The sequence below is a fragment of the Mytilus californianus genome, unplaced genomic scaffold (genome assembly GCF_021869535.1).
Source record: "Mytilus californianus isolate M0D057914Y unplaced genomic scaffold, xbMytCali1.0.p SCAF_15, whole genome shotgun sequence".
NCBI lineage: Eukaryota > Metazoa > Mollusca > Bivalvia > Mytilida > Mytilidae > Mytilus > Mytilus californianus.
Window position 1 is genome coordinate 14,285,396 of NW_026262637.1, and position 23,815 is coordinate 14,309,210.

At 32.4% G+C, this 23,815-nt stretch overlaps 3 protein-coding genes across 9 annotated transcripts in view; 2 read left to right on the forward strand and 1 right to left on the reverse strand.

Moving 5' to 3' along the window:
- LOC127725477 (uncharacterized) overlaps positions 1-23,815 on the reverse strand; it is a 117,641-nt gene that overhangs the window by 55,404 nt on the left and 38,422 nt on the right. The window lies entirely within an intron of this gene.
- LOC127725488 (uncharacterized) lies at positions 1,728-3,809 on the forward strand. The gene is made up of 2 exons (XM_052232501.1): positions 1,728-1,819; positions 2,224-3,809. The coding sequence occupies exon 2, from the start codon at positions 2,408-2,410 to the stop codon at positions 3,458-3,460; it is 1,053 nt and encodes a 350-aa protein (XP_052088461.1). The 5' UTR covers positions 1,728-1,819; positions 2,224-2,407; the 3' UTR covers positions 3,461-3,809.
- Positions 15,340-17,584, forward strand: LOC127725487 (uncharacterized). The gene is made up of 2 exons (XM_052232500.1): positions 15,340-15,532; positions 16,296-17,584. Exons 1-2 carry the CDS (start codon positions 15,394-15,396, stop codon positions 17,222-17,224), a joined length of 1,068 nt encoding a protein of 355 aa, XP_052088460.1. The 5' UTR covers positions 15,340-15,393; the 3' UTR covers positions 17,225-17,584.

The window sequence follows — 23,815 nt, forward strand, 5'->3', positions numbered from 1 at the left end:
TGGGAGATGGACAGGAGGAGTATAGAAATGAATAAAATGCCCTGCTAAGAACTGAAAAAATAAATAATCTTTCCAATAAAAGACAGGACGAAAATTAATAATTTTTCTAACAAAATGCAGGATATAATTTTGCGCAAAAATCGAGAAGAAAAGAAATCTCGCGCTAACAACGAAAATAAGTAAGACTGCCTAGCAACATGTAAAAATGAATATTCTATCCCCAACCAATACGGTAGGTCTTGGAAAAAGGTTGATCGGAAAAAATCTTATCGATCCAGCAATATGAATGCTTTATCTGGATTTCTATTTAATCTAGGTATCCTATATATTGCAAACAAGTCAATAGGTATCGTCTTTTTTCACACTGATGCCAAGGCATCGTATTTTTTTCACAATGATTCCAAGGCACCTTATTTTTTTCACTCTGATACCAAAGCACCGTCTTTGTTTCACATTGATACCTAGGCATCGTATTTTTTCACATTGATACCAAGGCATCGTATTTTTTCACATTGGTATTATATGTGCATTTATATCCTATGAGTCATTACAAATATTTGAAATTCAACTTTAAATAGAGCATTGAACTGTCTTGATGTATTTCTATCAAAAGCATTGTTTTTCTGACTTTTGCTCAATTAGGCGAGTTGCTTATTCATGTTATTGTTTCCAATCATTTGTATTTTACCATACAAATGCATTTTAGCTTGTTGATGATAAATTCACTTTTCATTTCGATAAAATAAAAAGACCAAAAATTTCCTGAACAAAATAGTAAGAACACAATCTCCAAGAATATATCTGTAAATTTCATGTTAAACGCATAATGTGCGCAAACATTATATATCCTCATATTATATATGATATTTACAGCTATAATATTTACTACTGAATTAATATTAAATATTATGTGTAATCCAGACTGAGGTGATGAAAAATTAATTAAGTGATATATTACGTATTACCCATTCCTTAATGTCTTTTCCAGGACCAGGCATGCATTTTTGAATATTCGTCATGCAGTATATATATTCAGAACATGTTTCTATATTTTATGTCCTTCTCTTAAAATGCATTTTTTTTTTAATAAATTTTTCAGCTCAGGGAATATTAATCCTAAGCCGGGAATGTCACATTATAATATACCTTGTCTGAGACCTGAATAACATATAATATATGTCAGATTTGGTTCGAAAAGCTATAAATGTAGCACGGTAGTATTTGCATTCCAGAATTTAGGTTGCTCTTTTGTGTACCCTACTTAAGTCAATGTATCTGAACATTATGATTGGACAAAAAATACAGTATCAACTGAACATATTTCCCAAACTGAGGGATGAATCAGGTGTAGAAAAATAAGAAATAATTTTACATACAAATAAAAATGAATTTTTGAGAATTTTTTTAAATTTTGTATTCACTGCACGATAAAAGACCTAAAAGCACTAGTGGCCTTAGGTTCTTAAAGATAACAAAAAAAGTAAACGGTCATGATACATATTCAAATTCATTTCTGAATAGTAAAATGAAAGTAGTTCAGTTAATTGTGAATGTAGAATTTTTGGCAGTGTTAGAAAGTGGTGAAAATTCTAAAAATGCTATCATTATCCCTTATGGGCCAGGAAATACTACCGTGCCACCTGAATAGTTACGAGCGTTCTAAAAATAAAAGTTGATCAGGTGGATTTTCAGTTTATATATATATATGGGTATTTCGAAATCTGTGCTTCATTAGACATGTCCTATCATTTAAGACGCTGCTACAGTCAGTAACGGAATATACAAGTGAGTTCCATACTAAAAAGGATCCAAGGTACAAGTAAGTTCAATATATCAAGACGATTGTATAAAAATTGTTAAACTATTAAACTTTCAGGGAAAACTATAAATAAATGTTACTTAATTTTTCGAATAAAAATACATTCATACAGCTCATGAGAAAAATTTCCATTTTTTTTCCTTTTCTTTTACTTACCAAATATATTTCTTAGTCAGCTTTAAAGAACATCCATATGCCAAGGACTACTGCATTGTTTTGTAAAAACTTGTTTACTTAAAAACTCATCATTGAAAGTATAATTAAGATGCAATCAGCATGTACGGCCGAAAAAAAAACATTAAAGATAATCTTGAAATTTTTCTTGTTGCTCATCAAGATGCTGATGATGATGATAATGATGACGAAAACATTTATAATGAACTAATGAATCTATTGTGTTGTAGAGATTGCCAAAGATTAGGTTTAACAAAAAACATGGAAAGATGTGCTACCGAAAGCAAAGAAGATTTTGAGAAAATAAAAACAGGGAATACATGTACCTGGCCTTTAGGGAGTATTTCATCTTTATAAAAAAAACGTCAGAGCCTACACATACAGAAAGTTATCGACAATGGCAATGCCAATATAATGAATGAATTTGACCAACAGGACGCACAAACATATATTTTGGTTAATGAACGAAAGTCGAGGTTTAAATCAGAATGTACTGAAAGCATGGCTTTTTCAGAAGATGAATTACCTTTAATGAAAGAAGAGCATTTTGCTACTAAACAAGATATAAGCGACTCCCATAACAATTTGAAATCTGAATCCTCGTGTAATTTAAGTGGCACCAAGGACGTTGATTTAATGACGAATAAGCCGCAAGAAAGTAGAAAACGATCGGGGAATTCGTATGGACACATACCAATGGTAAATGTTACCGTTGACCAACATAAATTTGATACAAAAGAACATACAGAAAACAAATCAATATCTAATGTTGTAAATAGTAGCTATCTAGGCAAACATACTAAAATGACAGAATCAGTAGATAAAAAATCAAATAACTCTGAAATAAACAACAATAACCATGCTAGAAACTTGTTAATTGCGACATTTTTACTTCTATTATTCTTAGTAATTCCTTTGGTGGGTTGGAGTGTCTATGTTTATTTGCGACCACCTGCATGTGAACCTCCAACTACAGGTGAACCTCTCGTCTCTACAAAAATCCAAACGAATGTCATCCAGTCAGCGACTTTTAATATGAACCGAACTGCTCATCAGTTAATCGGTAAAATGGCAAATGTAAATGTTACCTGGCAAAATCAAATTGCTTCGTTTCTCAGATCTTATGGAGACACAGTCGTGGTAAAACAGAATGGAACTTTCCATATTGTAGCAACAATTAATTTAGACACATCAAGCGTCAGTGATAAAATTTCGTCTAAAGTGATTGACAGGGATAGATTTCGTTCACTTTCATGTATCAATATGAGCAGGTACACTGTAGACGAAGTAAATACATGTCAAAGAACTAATCTACCACCTTATACAGCAGTTCCTGTAACATTGGGTCCGGTAGTTGTACCTTTAATGAAGGGAGATCGGATATGGGTAAGCGTACTTGGTATAAACCAAGTACAACGAATAGGTACTAAACTAGTTATTACACAGTATTTAGGTGGCATTGGTTGAAAGAAGACAACTGTAAAAGTAAAAAGTGAACGGCGTCATTGCCGTCTGATCTACATACAGCTAAAAGTGGTAATACTAATTTGTCCAAAGCTGCCAGCATTTCAAAGCGCCACCCTCTTCAGGAGAGAAAATGTTCAGCTACAGTAAATTATGTGTTCAAATTTGAGATCACTGCCACTCAACAAACATTGTAGCCAGTGAAGATAGTGACATGAAGTTACGTGTGAACGATATACTGCTTCCAATTTATGGAGAAATGAACTTATTAATTTGATACAGCATTCGAAATGTTTGAGGGTAAAATTAATTTCAAGAATATATACTAGTATTATATAAAAAAAAAATCATTTAAAACACCAAGATTACAATAGTTATCTTTTAGCTTTAAGAGGCAATCAACAATATACTTCAAAATTTGGATCTACAGTTAATAAGGCGCCAGTTTATCTTGAACATCTTACTGGAATAGTACGCTGTTGTGTTAAGAAACCATCGTGAAATGCGTTGCTGAAACAATTTTATCAGGAAATAATAATACATATGTTAATAACAATAGTTAATAATCAATGATAGATATAACACATGCAAGCCATAGATTTGTTGGAAATTTTCACATGGCATGGGCCGTTATATTCGAATTTTATCCAGAGCGTAGAAATTTACGAATATAACGACCAAGGCTATGTGTAAATGATAACAAATCTATGGCTTGTATGAATTATTTCAATTCTAATAGGACGAATATGGTACTTAAAAACCTGAAGCGAAGTAGGTCTCCCGTGTCTGTTGCTGTCCTATTTTACCCCTGTAAGATAAAGCTTAAAACTTCCAATTAATGTATGGCTTGTAAGATTTATTTCTTAAATAGCCTCTAGAAAAAAATGTGTTTAATTCTCATAACTCTCAACCCAAACATTTTTAATAGACTATCTTCGTATTACCGACTTTTGACTCCGGATTATATAATTTGTCGACTGGTTACCTTGGACATCATGGTACTCGGTCAAGTAAGAGCAACCACAATAAGTAAAATCAAACATATAATCGGTGTAATTTGAGGGGAAAGTTTACTGTTATCCAATGATTTTGTAGTGAAAAAAAAAATATTAACAAGGTAATTTTCCCCCAAAATTGTACCGATTGAAAGTTTGGTTTTACTTCTTTAGCTTGCTCTTACCTGACTTGGTACCATGATGTCCAAGGTAACCAGTCGACAAATTATATAATCCGGGGTCAAAAGTCGGTAATATGAAAATAGTCCATTTTACCGACTTTTGACTCCGGATTATATAATTTGTCGACTGGTTACCTTGGACATCATGGTACCAAGTCAGATAAGAGCAAGCTAAAGAAGTAAAACCAAGCTTTCAATCGGTACAATTTTTAATTTAGAATATTTTGCCGTTTCCTACTATTTACCGTCCAATCCACAGTTGACATGCATGTTGTAACTAAGGATTGAGCCGTCATGTTTACTTGCTGATATTCACACATATGTAAATAATGCAATAGAATAGAAAAAAAACTAACACCTACCTCAAAGTTCTATTTAAAAGAGATATTCATTCGAATTTGGAGCGTACAAGTAACGGAATAACCTTCAGCTTGAGATTTTTTTCACCGTATGACGTCAAATTTTGACATGACGTTTATGCGCCAAAATCAGTCATTTTATTTTATTTTAATGTTATAAATTTTGACAAGCTCTAATGCATTGAATCCATTTTTTTCTGCATTGTTTAAGAAATTATTCATGGAAGCCATAGATTTGTTGGAAATTTACACATGGCCTGGGCCGTGATATTCGAATTTAGCGAGGGATAAAATGAACGAATATCACGGCCCAGGCCATGTGTAAATTACAACAAATCTATGGCTTCCATGAATTATTTCGATTCTAATAGGACAAATACTGTCATTAAAAAACTGAAGCGAGGGTAGGTATGCCGTGTGTGTGGCTGTTCTATTTTACCCACTGTTAGATAAATGTAAAAAAAAATGTAATAAATCTGTAGCTGGCATAAATCATTTCTTAAATAACCGCTAGAAAAAAATGTGATTGATTCTTTTAATTCTCAAACCCAACATTTGCCATTTTTAATTTACATTTTTTTCTCGTAAGCTACCGTCGAATTCACTGTTGACATTTTGTAACCAAGGAGCCGCCATGTTGACTTGCTGAAATCAGTAAATGTGCGAATAATGCAATAGAATAGAAAAAAAGTAACACCTACCTCAAAATTTTATTTTAATGCAATATTATCCGAGTTTAGAAGGTAAACGCAATGGAAAACCCTTCAGCTTTGTCGTTTTCATTTGTATGACGTCATGTTTTAAAATGACGTTAATGCGCCAAAAACATTCATGGAATTTCGCGGAATTTTAATTTATTTTGATTTTGTACATTTTTTCCGATCTCTAATGCATTGGTTCTTTTTGTTATGTCTCAGAATAAGAATAAAGGTTCTGTAGGGTTTTTTTAATTGTAATTTTTAACACAGCGAAATTGACATAGCGTTTGCACATAGGTTACGATATATGCGGATTTACGTGGGAGGTATATTTTAACAGCCATTATTATGTACATCTCGGAATCTGCGCTAAGTATAGATATATCGAGAATTTTATCACTCTGTTGTTTACAAAGCGAAAGAAGCACGTCATATTAGAATATATAATAACAGTTCTGTAGGTTTTTGTTCAATTTCAATTTTAACACTGCAAACTTGTCACAAAATTTACACATATGTTACGATACATGTGGATTTAAATATAGTGGAAACAAGATACTTTGAATGCCTTTATCTCTTTTTATTCCTATTTGAAACAATAAGAGATTCAACAAAAATGTTAAACAAATATTTCTTTTAAAGAAAATAAATGTCAAATGCGCGGAATGCAAACATGTGAGGTCTTAATGAGGAACACTTGAAATATGCCCTCCAGAACAATATGTAATATACCGTCAGAAATACTTGTATTATACACTTAAGTAACATGAGTAATGCGCCCTAAAGGAACATGTGTATAATGCCCTTAAGGAATAAGTGTAGTCCAAACTCTAGTTCATGTGTAATACGCGCCCTCCCGAAACACAATGTACTATGCCCTCCATAAACACATGTAATGCAACTGCAGATCATCTTCAATATGCCCTCCAGAATCACTTATAGTATGCCATCTAGGAACACGTATGATGAGCCTCCCAAGAACACGTAAAATGTGCCCTCCAAGACCACGTGTAATGTGAACTTCAGGAACAGGCCTACTATGCCTTTCAGGAACATGTAAAATGTGCCCACCAGGAACATGTGAATTCCTCTTCAAGGAACATGTGTAATGGGCCATCAGGAACATGTGTAGTGTGTCCTGGAGAAACATGTGTAATACGCTTCAAGAAACAACTATTGTGCCCTCTAGGAATACTTTTATTATGCTCTCCATGCACAGGTATAACGTGCCTAATGGAAAAAGGGTAATGCTATCTCGAATAACATGAATAATGCGCCTCCAGGAACACAGGTAATTTACCCTCCAGGAACATGTGTTACGTACCCTCCAGGAACTCGTGCAATGTGCCTACCAGAATAACGTGTGATATGATTACCAAAGAAAAACGTTTAATGTGTCTACAAGAAACATGTGTAACGTTTTCACCAGAAACATGGATAATATAAAGAACACGTGTAATGTCTTCCAAGAATACGCCCTTTAGAGCCACCCAGTAACACGTTTATATATCTCCCTTGTGCAAAACTCTGTTATTCCCCGAGAGTATAACAAGACCAGTAGCCAGAACCTCGGGACTGGCATGCACATGCAGATATTACTAAATATGTTTCTAAAAAAAATTAAAATTAAAAAATGTATCTCCATTGTGCAAAGCTCTGATTCCCTTCCCAGCATTTGTTATACTTTTTGTCCTTTGTGGTTTTTAAGTTCTAAAGTTTTATGAAAAGTTTTGGATTGTCAAACATTTTGACCTCGAGCATCAGTAAAGAGACATTTGTTGTCGAAATACGCAGCCAAATTAGTACCGTTAATGTTATAACTACCACTTGATCGATACCTCTGCTGGTAGACTCTTAGTCCCCGAAGGTATCATCAGCCCAGCAGCCTGAACTTTGGAACTGGCATGAAAATACGGATATTGTGTTATGCAAGTTTTTGAAATTATTCAAAATTAAGGAATATATCTACTTTGTGCAAAGCTCTGATTCCGTGCCCAGCTTTTGCTATACTTTTTGTCCTTTGTGGTTTATAAGCTCTTCATTTTTTTTTTAATTTTTAGATTTAAACAAATTTTGACCTCGAGCATTACCGAAGTGACTTTTATTGTCGAAATGAGCATCTGGTGCAGCAAAATTGGTACCGTTAATTTTATCAATGTGCCCTTCCGGAACACGTGTAATGTGCCCTCAATGAATACGTGTTGTATGACCTCCAATAACACATGTAACGCACACTCAATGGACACATAGGATGCGCCATTATACATTTATGGCATATATTTGACATTTTTATGTTTAATTTCGTTTAAAATTGAAGTGTTGAATAAATCTGTTGTCTTAACGACGTTTAACTTTAATTTCATTTTTACTTTAAGTACATCTACAATGACAATGTAGGTTAAAGAGACTCGGAAGGATAAACTTTTCAAAAGGGTGCGAAGTAATTAAATATAGAAAAGGTGCAATATCGAAACAAATCTAGAAAAAGGAAGGATAAAGCTGAAATGTAAATAAAATTTACAGAAGTTAAATGAGTTATTTTTTACACAGCTGTAATCGTATTTTTTTTTAATTGTTTTGATTTATTGTTGTTTTACGGTTGTTGTTGTTGTAATATACTGCTTCATAATAAACTACCGTTCAATGACAAAAATTAGATTTAAATATTACATACAACTATATATATAGGAAAACGTGCAAATGGAAATTTTTGATGATTCATATCTAAATGCATATCCAGCTTGTTTTTGTTCAAAAATACGACCAAAGCCAACAGATCAAGAAGTAAATACATGTTTTGACAAACACCTTACATTACGGGATCAGCATACTGATCAGGCAGCAGGACCAAATTGTTTTGAAAATAATTTGGAAAATTGTGCATTTCAAGACGATTTTCAATTACAAGGTTAGAATAATATTATTATTGTAACTAAAATCAACATCTAAAAAAAGGACAAAAACATATATCAAAGATAAGGTACAATTAAACATATACACGTGATAAAGTTCGGGGAAGATGAGGTTCTTTTTATAAGAATCTCTCTTTCTGCCGTATCTATTCGATTCGGAACTTGTGAAAGCATCGAATGATATTTGTTATATTTGGCAATATTGTTGCCCACCGCAAGGGGAGGTATGTCTGAAATAGTATTTGAGTGTTTGTCCTCAACATCAAATTCAGAAACAGTTTAATAAAATAACAATAGTTACAATAATAATAATTATTCTAACCTTGTAATAAAAAAATTGTCCGATTTAAAGGATTTTAATCATACTTGATATTATGTTTGCTTACCACTTCAGGGTGTGTCGCGAACAAGGTTACAATGTCTTTCTGGAAGTTCAAGTTTATAAATTTGATTCAATTTGTAACATGTATTTAGAACAGTATAATCGACGGGGTATTGTTTCGTGATCTTTTCTCCAAGAACTTGAATTCGTATTGATGTACATATACAAATGTATGTTTATACTACATTTACCTTTTTGCCATTAAATTTAGAGCAAACTTTAAAATAAGCTGATGCTTGGAGAAGCAAAGGTCTGAATTAATTGATTATTTCTTAAGGGATTTTTTTTTCTTGTTAATCTCCCAGTGGCAACTATTATGAACATATTCAAGAACGTGCTTTGATTTAAAAAAAACACAAAAGTGGGTTAACCCGGATGACGGGCGGGGATTTTTTTTGGAACGATCAGAAAAGAGGGTTGATGGATAGGGACATGAATATTGACTGATATTATGCCACCTACAAACCCCCTAAAATGTTGAGAATGTTTATTCAAGAGCAAAAAGATTGCTCTTTACCTTACTGGAGGCATCGGATTGAACAAATCTATAACAAAATAATTGCCATATGAAAGCGATTGGATTTTGTATATAATTCAATGTAGATTTACGATATAACAAGTTTCAGTGGGATAGACAACTACGGAAATGAAATATAACGGAAGTTTGCGACCGAGTGTCATTTCTCAAAAATAAGAGTTGGTTATATTAAAGTATAAAGATAAAAAAATATTAAAAACAAGTGCTTGTGCAAAATTGTCATGTTTACATCTTTGACGTCCGTCGCTATCTTACGCAGTATATTTGTACCGTTGTCCTTGTCATCTGTAGACATAACTAAGATATCCTTACAACGTGTCAAGACACTGTTCCTTTTAAGAACATAGAATCACAAGAGTTACTGTTATTGTTACGTATCTACCAGTTTACCCGATGATATGTGTCTATTGATGAACCGTATTAGGTCGCTCGGGACTAAAATGTAAAGTTTTAAAGTCAAATACAAAAATGTTTTGACGCATTAAAACAAAAAGGACTTAACCATAACCACAAAAAACATTTTAATGACAATTTAGCATGAACAAGTTGCAATTTTAGTTTTAGTAAAAACATACACTTATATTTCAATCGGTTATTTTTAATCAAATTCATGACAATGCCATTATATTCACTATTTATGTTTGTTCATATAATCTTTTATACGGATTAAATAATCCTTAGAAATATAAGGAAAAATCAAAGCATTCTAGCGTTTTGATGTCGTATGTACTGTCACAACTAGTTCATGTATTATGGCGTTCATTGAAACATATAGTAAATCATTTTTATTTCAAAATGTGCAGTTTAAAACCAATTGCCATAATAATGATAATTTAGGCTGCAATACCATGCATATATATTTTTTTGGTGCCCGATATATATCAAATTATCAGTGATATCTTCTTTTTTTTCTATTTTGAGATAAAAGATGGGTTTTTGTTTCCCAGTAAAATGTTCTCTCTGCGAAATCCAAATATTTCAATAGTTTATTTTGATTTGGTAAGGTGAAAAGAGACTGACGTGGTAAATAGTAACTGTTATGTTATTCACCTAAATACTGAATGATACCTAAAACACAGCAGAAAATTAAAGTGTATGATATTCTTCGAGATTAAGTGTATTATCAAAGTTTCGTATGTTTCATAATAATACTTGTAACGAATATTCCAAAGTAACTTTTGATTTGTAATGCTTTTTCCGTTTGCGACGACACTGACGAAAGAAGGAATAAACTAGTTCCAACAGCAAACAATCTTTCAACTGAGAAGGCAAAATCGAGCAAAGCCAAATATCGATGCAAAACAACGTCCATCATCTTCAATTTGTATCGAAACTTCCGGAAATACAGAAAGTGCACGTCGTAACATTTATATTAAAAAAAGCAATAAACTGCAATGATTCAAATTATGTTCATGTTGCTAGTGTTCGCAAATCCGAGACAAAAATAAGTCTTCCGCACGTGCCAACAAACAGACAGTGCAAGAGGAAATACACAATATGAGGAAAAGAGTGGCGAACTTAATGAACTTCTTGAGAAAGGAACTTGTAAAGAAAACATATCGGTCGACCTAGTCGTATGATTTCAATAACATTTACAAAACTGGTTGTCGTAGTTGGAAGCATTGCTAATGTATGCATTAGTTATAGCAGTTATCTTTCTTTTTATACGAATTGAAATACAAAGTCCATATAAAACGCCTTCCTATGATTTCTAAAACCTTTAACAATCTGATTGTCGTAGTCGAAGTCGTATTTCTAGCATTAGTTTCAACAGTTACCTGTCTTTTTATACAAATTGGTAAATTAGGTCATCCCCAAAATACTAGTGAAAGAACAAACGATATCAAGAGTTCTACTTTATATGTTAACTTGGATGACATCAACACTGTAGATCCAAATCTAAATGGTTAGCAGAAAAGCAAAACAGGTTTATTGGCGTAGAAAGAGACATAATTAATATTAACCTTAACGGGACATATGACCTGTACTTGTCTTTAAATATCGACATACCAAAGGTAAAGGGAAATGCACCAAACGAATCAATAAAATGCATATCACTCACTTGTCTTAAAACTAACCGATATGAGAACCAATGTCAACGTCATAGGTCACTCCTAAATACAAGTACTGTACCTATCAAATTTTTTCCCTCTATGGAAAGGAGACCAGATATGGGTTAGTGTGAAAGCATTGACTCAAATTTATAAAAGTAAAGCTAACAATCGTCTCATTATTACTAAATATCCTCTTAGATGATATTTGTAATACTTGGTAATATGGTTGCCAACCACTAGGGGAGATGTGTCTCGAAAATGGTTAAAGCGTTTGTCCGAAATTTCAAAGTCAAAAACCGTTTGTCCGAAATTTCAAAGTCAAAAACAGTTAAATAAATCCCAATATTCAAAAATTACAAACTGTGTTCGATTTTAAGGATAATATTCATATTTGGTATTATGTTTGCTCACCACCTGAGAGTGTATCGCAGATAAGGCTACAAAGTCTCTCTGCAAGGTCAAGTTAATCCCCGTATTCAAATATATTAAAGTCTTTTCCGAATCAAAACTTTCACATGCCTTATAGTATATTAATGATACTTGGTATAATCACCAGAGGGTGTGTCACGGATAGGGTTCTACAAGGTCGGGATCATAAAATTGATTAAAATATACATCCTCATATTCAACTATAGATAAAGTTGTTTTTTTTAACTTTTGAATGCCTTGTAGGATATTGACTATGTTTGATAGTATTGTTGCCAAAGAGTCTGTTTCAAATAAGGTTGGAATGCCTGTTTGCAAGGTCTAAATTCAATACTTTGTATATTAGGATCAATACAATTGACGGGGTATAATTAAATGATCTTTGCTCTCGTATCTTTGAATTGAAATATTCGTATTGGTGTACATGTACAATTGTTTGCTTATATTGCATTTACTTTGTGACCTTAAATTAAGAACAAGCTTAAACATAAGCATGTCTTTAGAGATGCAAAGGTCTGAATTTATTGATTACTTTCTTGAAGAGTTGTTTGTGTTGTTATACGCCCAATGGCAAATTATACATACGTATTCAAGAATGTTATTTGATTACATAAAACACAAATATAAAACAACCAAAAGTATATTAAAGTTAAACAAAGTATTTTTTTCTTTCAATCTGTGATACAAGTGTATAAAATATACAAATAACACATGTAAATTTTTTCCCTCTATGGAAAGGAGACCAGATATGGGTTAGTGTGAAAGCATTGACTCAAATTTATAAAAGTAAAGCTAACAATCGTCTCATTATTACTAAATATCCTCTTAGATGATATTTGTAATACTTGGTAATATGGTTGCCAACCACTAGGGGAGATGTGTCTCGAAAATGGTTAAAGCGTTTGTCCGAAATTTCAAAGTCAAAAACCGTTTGTCCGAAATTTCAAAGTCAAAAACAGTTAAATAAATCCCAATATTCAAAAATTACAAACTGTGTTCGATTTTAAGGATAATATTCATATTTGGTATTATGTTTGCTCACCACCTGAGAGTGTATCGCAGATAAGGCTACAAAGTCTCTCTGCAAGGTCAAGTTAATCCCCGTATTCAAATATATTAAAGTCTTTTCCGAATCAAAACTTTCACATGCCTTATAGTATATTAATGATACTTGGTATAATCACCAGAGGGTGTGTCACGGATAGGGTTCTACAAGGTCGGGATCATAAAATTGATTAAAATATACATCCTCATATTCAACTATAGATAAAGTTTTTTTTTTTAACTTTTGAATGCCTTGTAGGATATTGACTATGTTTGATAGTATTGTTGCCAAAGAGTCTGTTTCAAATAAGGTTGGAATGCCTGTTTGCAAGGTCTAAATTCAATACTTTGTATATTAGGATCAATACAATTGACGGGGTATAATTAAATGATCTTTGCTCTCGTATCTTTGAATTGAAATATTCGTATTGGTGTACATGTACAATTGTTTGCTTATATTGCATTTACTTTGTGACCTTAAATTAAGAACAAGCTTAAACATAAGCATGTCTTTAGAGATGCAAAGGTCTGAATTTATTGATTACTTTCTTGAAGAGTTGTTTGTGTTGTTATACGCCCAATGGCAAATTATACATACGTATTCAAGAATGTTATTTGATTACATAAAACACAAATATAAAACAACCAAAAGTATATTAAAGTTAAACAAAGTATTTTTTTCTTTCAATCTGTGATACAAGTGTATAAAATATACAAATAACACATGTAAATCGACATATTTACTACATGATATATGTCTTTTGATATCATAACAAAAATGTTAAGTTGTTCAAGTCAAATGCAAAAATATGTTGACGCATTAACACAAAAAAGACTTAACCAGTACCACAAAAAAACATGTTAATGAAAAACTTGCATGAAATAGTTTTAGTAAGAACGAAAAATAATAAATCAATTGGTTTACTTTATTCACGTTTGGTGGGTATAGAAACATTACCTCTTTTCTTTAAATACACAGTTCAAAACATGTATCTTTTGTTTGTTGTGCTTTATATCAAATTTTCGGAGATAATTTTTCTTTCCTTCTAAAATAAAAGAAAGTGTTCTGTGTCCCAATAATAATTCTCCTCATCGAAATCCAAATTTTCAATAGTTTTTATATGATTTCTGTGGTAAGGTGAAAAAAGACTGATGTGCTATATAGTACCTGTTTTGCTATTCACTTACATACTGAGTGGTTCTAAAACACGACAGAGAAGTTCTCCAATAATATTTGCCCATATGAACAATTGTTTTTATGGTTCAGGATATTTGACAGTGCAACATATAATAATCCGTTATTTACTGACAGAATATTTACCGTTATGAAGAGTGACAAATAATTTTCACACTCAGGATCGGTTTATATATTAATATTAATATTACAGCAGAAATCCATTTAGAAATGGAGGACTGCATCATTTGATATTTGCAGGTCAGTGGATATTGGTTTCTCACGTTTATGTTTTGATACGTTCTAATTTAGATTGATTGATTGGTATTTTAACGCCACTTTCAACACTATTGTGCTATTTCGTGGTGGTCAGTTTTTATTGATGGAGGAAGCCGGAGTGCCCGGAGAGAACAATCGACCTTCGGTAGAAAAACTGACAATCCTAGTCAATTAAGTTTAGAGTCGAGTGCACCTGCCCCGTGCCGGATTCGAACTCACAACCTCAGTGTTGACTGGCTAGTGATACAGTAGTTCGACTACTTAGACCACTCGGCCACCATGGCCCCTTCTAATTTAGATCTTTGTTATATGTGTATAAATAGTCATCTAATATTATTAGCTTTTAGCATGTTGATCGTAACGTCTCTTTTTTTTTAATTGTATTGTGTTTTATGTCATTTTTATGATTTATGTAACTCTTTACACTACAAGATAATTGATAGAAGTCTCGATGCTGGCACATAATAAATCTTTTGTAGCATTTATTAATTAAATTTTGATTGCTTTCTTTTTATTGAGACATCAAGTATTTCAAATTTATTGGAATACATTCACCGGTCCTTCTGTATGTTCATGTACTAGAGATGTTAAATTTTGTAGCAGGAAGAGACTTCTTCGCTATTTGAAAGATTTGTTTATAAAAGTTCGGCATTTTACTTTGAGTATAATTAAAGAGATAATGAAACAACATTTTAAAAGGGCGTTTTACATATTGAATTAAAAAGTTATACCTAAAAATAAATATGACGAAGGAAGATTTTTCTTTAGTTGTTGTTGTTGTTGTATAATAGCTTTTAATTTCTATATATAAATATTACGATTTGTATATATAGGTATGAAAATTTCCGTAATCTATATTTAGTGTCCTTAGTTTGCGTCATTTTCTTTTAAAAATGCCGTCAAAGCCAACGGATCAAGAGGCAAATATATTTTTTGATGAAAAACTGGCAAGCCGTGAGCGTAATGAACATATATCAGTTACTCAACATACCGTTGAAAGTGAAGTTGAATCATTGCATGACGATTCGCAAGGTTAGTACACAACAACAATAATAATAATAATAATAATAATAATAATAATAATAATAAGATATGTTTTAGTATATATACTCCTGCGAAGAGTTCTTGGTAGGGTGGTTTATAAGCCTGCATGTGTTTTTGATGTCACTGGATAGATACCACTGTTAGTGGACGTTTCGTCCCCAAGGGTATTATCAGCCCAGTAGTCCGCACTTCTGTGTTTATATGAAATACTATGATATGGCCATTTTAGATTAATTTACTGTGTATAAAATGTTGAATTATTCAAAATAACTAAGGTTTGTATACCCCCAGGTATATATTGCTTTAGCTGTGTTTGTTACAACGTTTTTGGAATTTTCTGTTTTGAAAGCTCTACAACTTCGTATTTGATTTGGCCTTCCAACTGGTTTGACTCGAACGCTAGTGAGTCTTATGTAGACGAAAAGCGCGTTTGGCGTACAAAATTATAAGCCTGGTTTCGCTAATGAGTTTATCGAACTGGCCTTTAAAAAAATAAAAGGTTTTCAATATCAGATCTTCTCCAAGAAATAAGGAAGTGTAACATCTAAGTTCGGCTAGTATATTTGTTCTCGAGAATTTCTGATTTTGTTTAATTTTTTTTAAATCAATTATTTGTGGCCTGGAAATATTTTGTTTAACTTCCACATATTTGCTACAAACAAGAAATAATTTGATCTTATATTTTTATTATAAAATTTGTGATGAATATTCCTCAAAATAACTTTTTATTTGCAATGTTCTCCAATTGAAGATGATGGAGACGAGCGAATGAATGATTCAATTCGAAAAGAAAAACATAACCCAAATGAACAGAAAAGATTTAGCACAAACTCAAACAGTAATATCAACCAATGTCGTAAATGTTATACGTCCAGAAGCGATAAAACTGTATCACCCAAATGCTCTGGTTCAAATCCTATACATATTGCCAGTGTCCACAAATCAGAGGAAGAAGTAGATAATGTCATTGCCAATAAACATATAGAACGAGAGGAAAAACAAACTGAGGAAAAGAACGATGAAACGAATGGACTTCTTGCGGAAGGAACAAATACAAAGAAATATAGCAATCGACCTAGTCGTATGATTTCAGTAACATGTACCAAACTGCAGGTTGTCATAGTTGGAAGCATTGCTATTGTTTGCCTAGCATTAGTTATAGCAGTAATCTTACTTTTTATACGAATTAAAACTATACAGGGACATAAAAGACATACTTCAAGTGAAATATCATACGATATTAACAGTTTTACTTTGCATGTTAACTGGAATGACATCGAAACTGTGAATTCAAAACAAAATGTTAATATTACATGGTTTCCAGTGAAGCAAAACAAGTTTATGAATGTAGAAAGGGACATCATTAATATTAACCTTAATGGAACATATGACCTGTACTTGTCTTTAAATATCGACATACCAAAGTTAAAGGAAAATGCATCAAACGAATCAATAAGAAACATATCACTCATTTGCCTTAAAACTAACCGATATGAGAACCTATGTCAACGTCATAGGTCATTTCCAAATACAGCAAGTACTGTACCTATCAAAGGTGTTTTTCCTCTATGGGAAGGAGACAAGATATGGGTTAGTGTGATAGGAATGAATCAAATTTATCAAAGCAGAGCTAACAATCGTCTTGTTATTACCAAATATCCTCTTGGAATATATAACTAACTAATTATCTTTACACCGACTTTTCGACGTTGTGCATAAAGACTGCAATTAACCTGGTTATACATGTACAGCTTTAATATTTACTAAATTGAAAATAATGTTTTTGAAGTCGCCATCCAAAAGCTGCATTTGAACATCTTATCTTGCCGTTTTCATCAATGTAAACGTCCATAGAACAACGCAAGATATAACCCGAATAGTGACAATACAGGCAAAACAATCCGTACCTGGAATTTAATTTGTGCGGAAAATATAGTTGAGAAAAATTAACAAAGACTGTTGGCTTTGAAAAGTATATATGTGTTCAGCTGTATGACAATAACACTACTTATATGTGTATTAAAGCTTCTGTGACTTGAATGCTTTGAATTATTCAAACAGTAGCTTATATTTCAGCGATGCATTATATGTCTCTGTAACTAGGTCCCGATAATAAGCTTCGGTGTTAATAAAGCTTGTTCTACATACAGGTTTCCAAAATTTTCGGGTAATTTAGGCAATGATTTATGCGTAAATTATTATTTCATGAGAATCGTGCGTGTTCATTTTTCAACACATGACGACCATTCGCTAAACCCCAAAAACCGCATATTTTTGCATTAAAAATCAATAACCTTTTGCATAATATTATTAGGTTTTATCCGACATTTTCAACGCATTTGGTTTACAAAACTTTAACAAAAGTCAAATTGTATATTTAATTTTGATTTCTTTCTTTTTCAAATTATGTTATTAAAGCTTCTGTGATTTAAATCCTTTCAATCATTCAAATAGTAACTTCTATGTAACCGATGCATGAAAATTATATCTCTCTGTAACTTGGTTCCGAAAATAAGCTTTTGTGTTAATGATGCTTGTTCTACATACAGGTTTCCAAAATTTTCGGGTAATTTAGGCAATGATTTTATGCATAAATAAACACATGGAAATCGCATGACTATTTCACGAGAATATATAAACCACAATTATACAATTTTCAATTAAGCTAACACTTATGAATAAGTATATATAGAACTAGATGGAAATTTTCGATGGTCTAGATCTTTATTTAATGCATTTTTGATTTTTGCTATTGTTCAAAAATGCCGCCAAAGTGTACAGGTCAAGATGCAGTTACATGTTTTAACGAACACCTTACTTTTCGTGATCAGCATAATGACCAAACAGCAGTAGCCCCGGAAAGTTTTAAAAATAATGTTGAAAATTGTGCATTTCAAAACGATTTGCAATTACAAGTTGAGAATTATTATTATTATTGAAAGTAAAATCAGCCTTTATGAAAACAAAAACACAACATGTATGAAGGATATATATATAAGATGAAAAGTCCGTGTACATTTGCGTCCATTCGTTTTTTGTTTTTAGATTTCAAAAACAAAAACGAAAAACGAAGGTTGTTTCATTTTCAGATTTTTATTTCTCCAAAACCAAAACGAAAAATGAAAAACGGAAGTGTTTTCGTTTTCCGTTTTTTGATATCACAAAACAAACCCGAATAACGACATCTGGATTCAATTTCTTTATTTAGTTCTGGTTATTTCTCGTTTATAGGGAAAATGGTACTATTACATTTTCCCAGCATTAGGTTGGCCTTTTGTGTACCCAAGGCAGGTGAAGGAAGTCAACTTAGGAGCGCTGTGATTGGATGTAAGGGTACAATATATTTTTTTATTTATCTATGAATAACTAAAGTGTGTATATTTACAATATAAATTTTGAAACCTATTGAAATATTTTCTAGAGAATTATTCGAAAAGACTTCCAAAATTTCATAAATTTGGTGTAAAAGGACGGTGGGCATGGATAACATAAACAAGCTCCGTTGGAAGTTGGTCATGATACTATTTGGCTTCAATTTATAAAACAGAATAAAAAAGTACTAACACCACACATAACTGTTTTATCCAAGTTTTTATTATAAAAAGTGGTAAATTTAGAAAATGTTAGTATTGTCGCCTATGGCAGAATAAATGGTACCGTTTTCCCTATAACTGGACAATGTTTTAATTTTTTTTATGATTATCAATTTAGAAACATGTCCTCGTCTTTTTTTTATCGTAAAGAAACATGTCAACGTAGTTCGTTTTCGATCACTCCTATCATTCTGTGATCGTCCCAATTATTGTACATAAAATAGACCGCCTGACTAATGAATTCAAAAAATAAGGTGATTAACGAAACAAAGACTTTCATTTTTTTTTTCTCTATGATAAGAAATAATATTGTAATATTCAAATAACTAATGGATAAAAAATATAAGTTATACAATAAAATATTCTATTAAGATGATAAGAATAATATATTTCATTACTATATCACATTGACAGGGGAGGTATAACTACGGATAAGAAAACGAGCACGGCCGTTAAAGTATACACAGCACTTATCAGATCAATGTAGTAATAGAATCAACGATAAAGTCGACGAAATAAAAAGACTTTAACAATCTCAATAATTAGGTCACATGATCTATACCATCTAGTGTTGAAAAATTGGTGATCTCAGATGATTAGAATTGATGACTATAAGGTCGATCAACCAATATTACACGAACATTCAGAACAGTTATTTAGATCAATTCCAAAAAACGACTCGAGCCTCAATTGATAGATAAAGAAATAAGAGAGGACGTATGATTGCCAAAAACAATCCACCAAAGACCAAATAACGTCGATATAAGCAACTATAGGTAACCGTACAGCCGTACCGTATAGGCCCAGAATGTAAAAAATGTGGAGATTTTATCGTATAGGCCCCGAATGGAAAACATGTTGAAGGCCGTACGGTGATCTATAGTTGTTAAAATCTGTGTCATTTGGTCTCTTGTGGAGCGTTGTCTCATTGGCAACCATACCACATCTTCTTTTTTATATGTGAAAACTGTACCAATTGATGGCGTCTGAAGCACTTTTAGGGATTTACCTTCATCAAGAAGGCCAAATGGAAAAAAACCAGTAAATTTCATCTGTTGGTAATCTAGCTTATTTCTTTTAAGTGGTTATTTAAAGATTTTTATGTAATTAGTTTTGTAGTTATACCAGGTCAGAATTTTCATTTTCAACAGATGTCTACAGCTCCTTTGACACACAAAGCAAAACAAATTGAAAGTATTTGTTTCATTTATCACAATATTTTAATTCATAAGTCAGGCGGTCTATTTTGGAACATAAATTTGACAATCAAGTGTTGATTTTGTGTTTTTGAAAACGAAAAAAAAAAAAAAATCTCGAAAACTCAGTTTAATCAGTCATTTTTTTCCCTTTGTGTGATATTGTAAGCCAAAATTTTGAATAGAACAAAAAAACTATTTACAATTTTTCTTGAAATTCTAGCACAGAAACCTTAGTTTCTCACAATTTGTAATTTTGTAATAAAAAAACTAAGGTTTTTAATCGAACTTTTTGGAAGAAAATTCATAATTTTCACACTGTATTTCATTGGTCGAGAAAATCATGACTTATGCCGTGACATAGAAGTGCTTGCGGACAAACAGACATACAGAGTGAAAACTATACGGCACCGCCGACTTATCGTCGGGCAGTGGACAATCACGTAAATCTCACTTTCACCTGTAGACGTCACACAGGTGTAAGTGAAACAAACTCTTTATAGCGTCAAGGCAAGATAGTTTTTTTGCAGTTTTATGATGGTAAAGGACGGAGACATGAGTCCATTCATTTTGAAAATCAGTACGTACACAAGATAAAACCAAAAGGAAAGGGACGGCGCTTTCATTGCTGTTTTTCATCTCAACCATAGTCTAATTAGACCTTCAAGATGGACGCAGTTAAGATTATATCTCTGATATATGGTGGGGTTTCTGAATACATTTTTTGATATTAAACAATTTATTACATGAGGTGGAATGGGCTTTAAACTTTGGGCTATATCTTAAGGCGCATTGAATAGGTCTTGATATAGTAAGCAAGTATATGTATTGTTTTATGGTCGAATTTGGGGTATGCAGAATAAGATAATATTAAACAGTAAAAATCCGTTGAGGTATTAGCAATAAGTTCTCTAAACTCATGCTTGAAAGAAAAATATATGAAATATTTAAACCAAAAAATGAAGTAAAAATTACATAGTGGTGTCGTATTTTGTTTTTAAAAAGGACAGAGGTTTCCCTGACTCAGCTTAATATCACTCGTCTTAAAGACGTTTTTGTAAGTATGTACTGTCAATTGAACAACAAACAGTCAATAAATATCTCTATCCCATGGCTCAGCGGGAGACAATTTTTTGAATGTCACCCTCTCGTGCAGACCAATCAAAAATCGATAATTTAAAGGACAATGAATTGAATTTACATCAATAAATTGAAGACAATGCTCATGGTCTTCGTTTTGGCCTCAGAAGAACTTTTTCGTATACTGTCAAAATAAGAATAAATTGTCTTACTTCCATTCTGTTGTTTTTCTAATAACTGATGTTATGTGCGTGACGTCATAGCTAAGAAGTTTCAATTCAAATTTTAACAGTAAAAGACACTAATTATAGAACATTCAATACAATAAATAAAATAACACATAGCTGAGAGGGTAATAGAGCAGATTGGTACCCCTCAAAAAAGCATTGTCAACCTCGGCGTCGCCTCAGTTGACAATGTTTCATCTGCTCTATCACCCTCCCAGCTATGTGTTATTTATATAATGTTACGTCGCTGACCCGTTGACAATTTAGGATGATCGCCTTATTCATATCTTAAGAATTAGCAAAACATAAGGTTTGGCTCGTTCTTCCTTCCTTTATGAACATGTAACCACGCTCCTTTAAATAGTTAATTGATCCACTACTGATAAAGCTTAGCGAACCCAAGTAGGCTTCAAACTAATAATCAATTGCTATTATAAACATTACTATTATTTGAATTTTATAATTGTTATACACTTATGTACTTTCACGGCACTACAATCTGTCGAAACCTATATTTTGGCATTGGACAAGGTCATGTTTTTCTCTGACTGTTAATGACGTTTTTACACTAAATCCATTGGATATCGGATGTGTACTGATTAATGTTTTATTTGTATATGGGTTTATTTTATTAGATTAAACTAGCTGTCAGTAACTGCGAGTACTCTCAGATCTGTACGTTGTGTCTTTTTTTGTTTTCAGCGATGTATTAATACATTGCCACCTCCGGTCTGTGTTTTTGTTGGATGTTTTCTGCTTTGTATCGCTATGATGAGTTCAGCCCTATTCAACTGATTTTTATATTTTGTTCTTATGTTGAGATATTACACCACAGTCCCAGGTTAGGGTAGGGTTAAGCGCTCACAAACATTTTTAATCCGCCACATTCTTTATGTGCCTGTTACAAGTCAGGAGCCTGTAGTTCTGTGGTTGTCGGTTCATGTCTGTTGTTAGAAATAAGAAGATGTGGAATGAGTGTCAATGAGACAACTCTCCATCCAAGTCATAATGTGTAAAAAGTAAACAATTATAGGTCAAAGTACGGCCTTTGTTTTACCTATTATAAATGTTTTGTTATGAATTAGGCCGTTTGTTTTCTCAATTGAATATGTTTCATATTTGTCATGTCGGGACTTTTATAGCCGACTATACGGTATGGGTTTTTTTTTTTTATTGTTGAAAGCCGTACGGTTGCCTATAATTGCTTACATCCACTTCATTTGAACTTTCATGGGATGATTAAGAGAATAGATGAAGTCTGGCTTTGAAAAGTAGAACTATTTAAAAATTAATCAAAGAACAAAAAAGACAATGTTGAAAATAAGAAAGGTCTACGCTGTGAAGTTTTAGGGAAAAGGGACAACCAACGGATTCTGTTTTCACAAGCAAGGATCGCATGAGTATAGAAATATAATCACATAAACCTTTCCAGTCTCGTACGTGGAATCACAATCACGTCTGATCGAACTGCGAAAATATACTGAATGCATGACCCAGTCTTTAGAGAGTGCAACACATTTTTTTTCATCTGTTACTTTCGACCGGGCAGAAACTAGGATACCTATTTATTGCTAAATACTAGTATTGCTTAAATGTGACTAAAATTTTTGACACTCGACTTGAGATAGCAACTGCTAGTTTCTTCTAGTAATCTACAAGGAGATGAAAAACTGTATGATTTATTCATCAGCCGTCAGATATTTGGTTCATCCGAGTAGACAGTACGTCAGTACTTTGATAGTATTTATTCCCAAAGAAGGTCATATGGTCATCGTGAACTCAAACCAACATTATGCTTGAAGTAAAGCTATGTATTGTCTTTCGGACACTGAGTAATCCATTTTGGTTATCAATGTCCTTTGTTGAAAAATTTGACCACAACATGTAAAATTGGCAGATTTATATCAACAGTAAAATGTAACGCTGAATAGCATTTTGAGTTTATGAAAATTTATGTGTAAAATTGTTAAAAAAAACTTTTTAATATTAAATTTCAAGTACTGGGGAAATTGGCTCTGCCCCTTTGCAATTCTGTATTAAAATGTCTTCAATAGCAACATATAGCGCTAAACTAGTTTTTCGGTTTTATTCGAATATGTAAAACTGTGAAACAATGTATTACATTGTACGTTATCTTCAAATTTTCAGACCAATTTTAGATTTTGACCGAATGAA

What these genes read in the sequence shown, in the direction of transcription:
- LOC127725488 (XM_052232501.1), top strand. Translation starts at nt 2,408, where the DNA reads ATGAATGAATTTGACCAACAGGACGCACAAACATATATTTTGGTTAAT.
- LOC127725487 (XM_052232500.1), top strand. Translation starts at nt 15,394, where the DNA reads ATGCCGTCAAAGCCAACGGATCAAGAGGCAAATATATTTTTTGATGAA. An exon ending in ATTGCATGACGATTCGCAAG is followed by an intron (nt 15,533 to 16,295) that starts GTTAGTACACAA and finishes CTCCAATTGAAG; the next exon opens with ATGATGGAGACGAGCGAATG.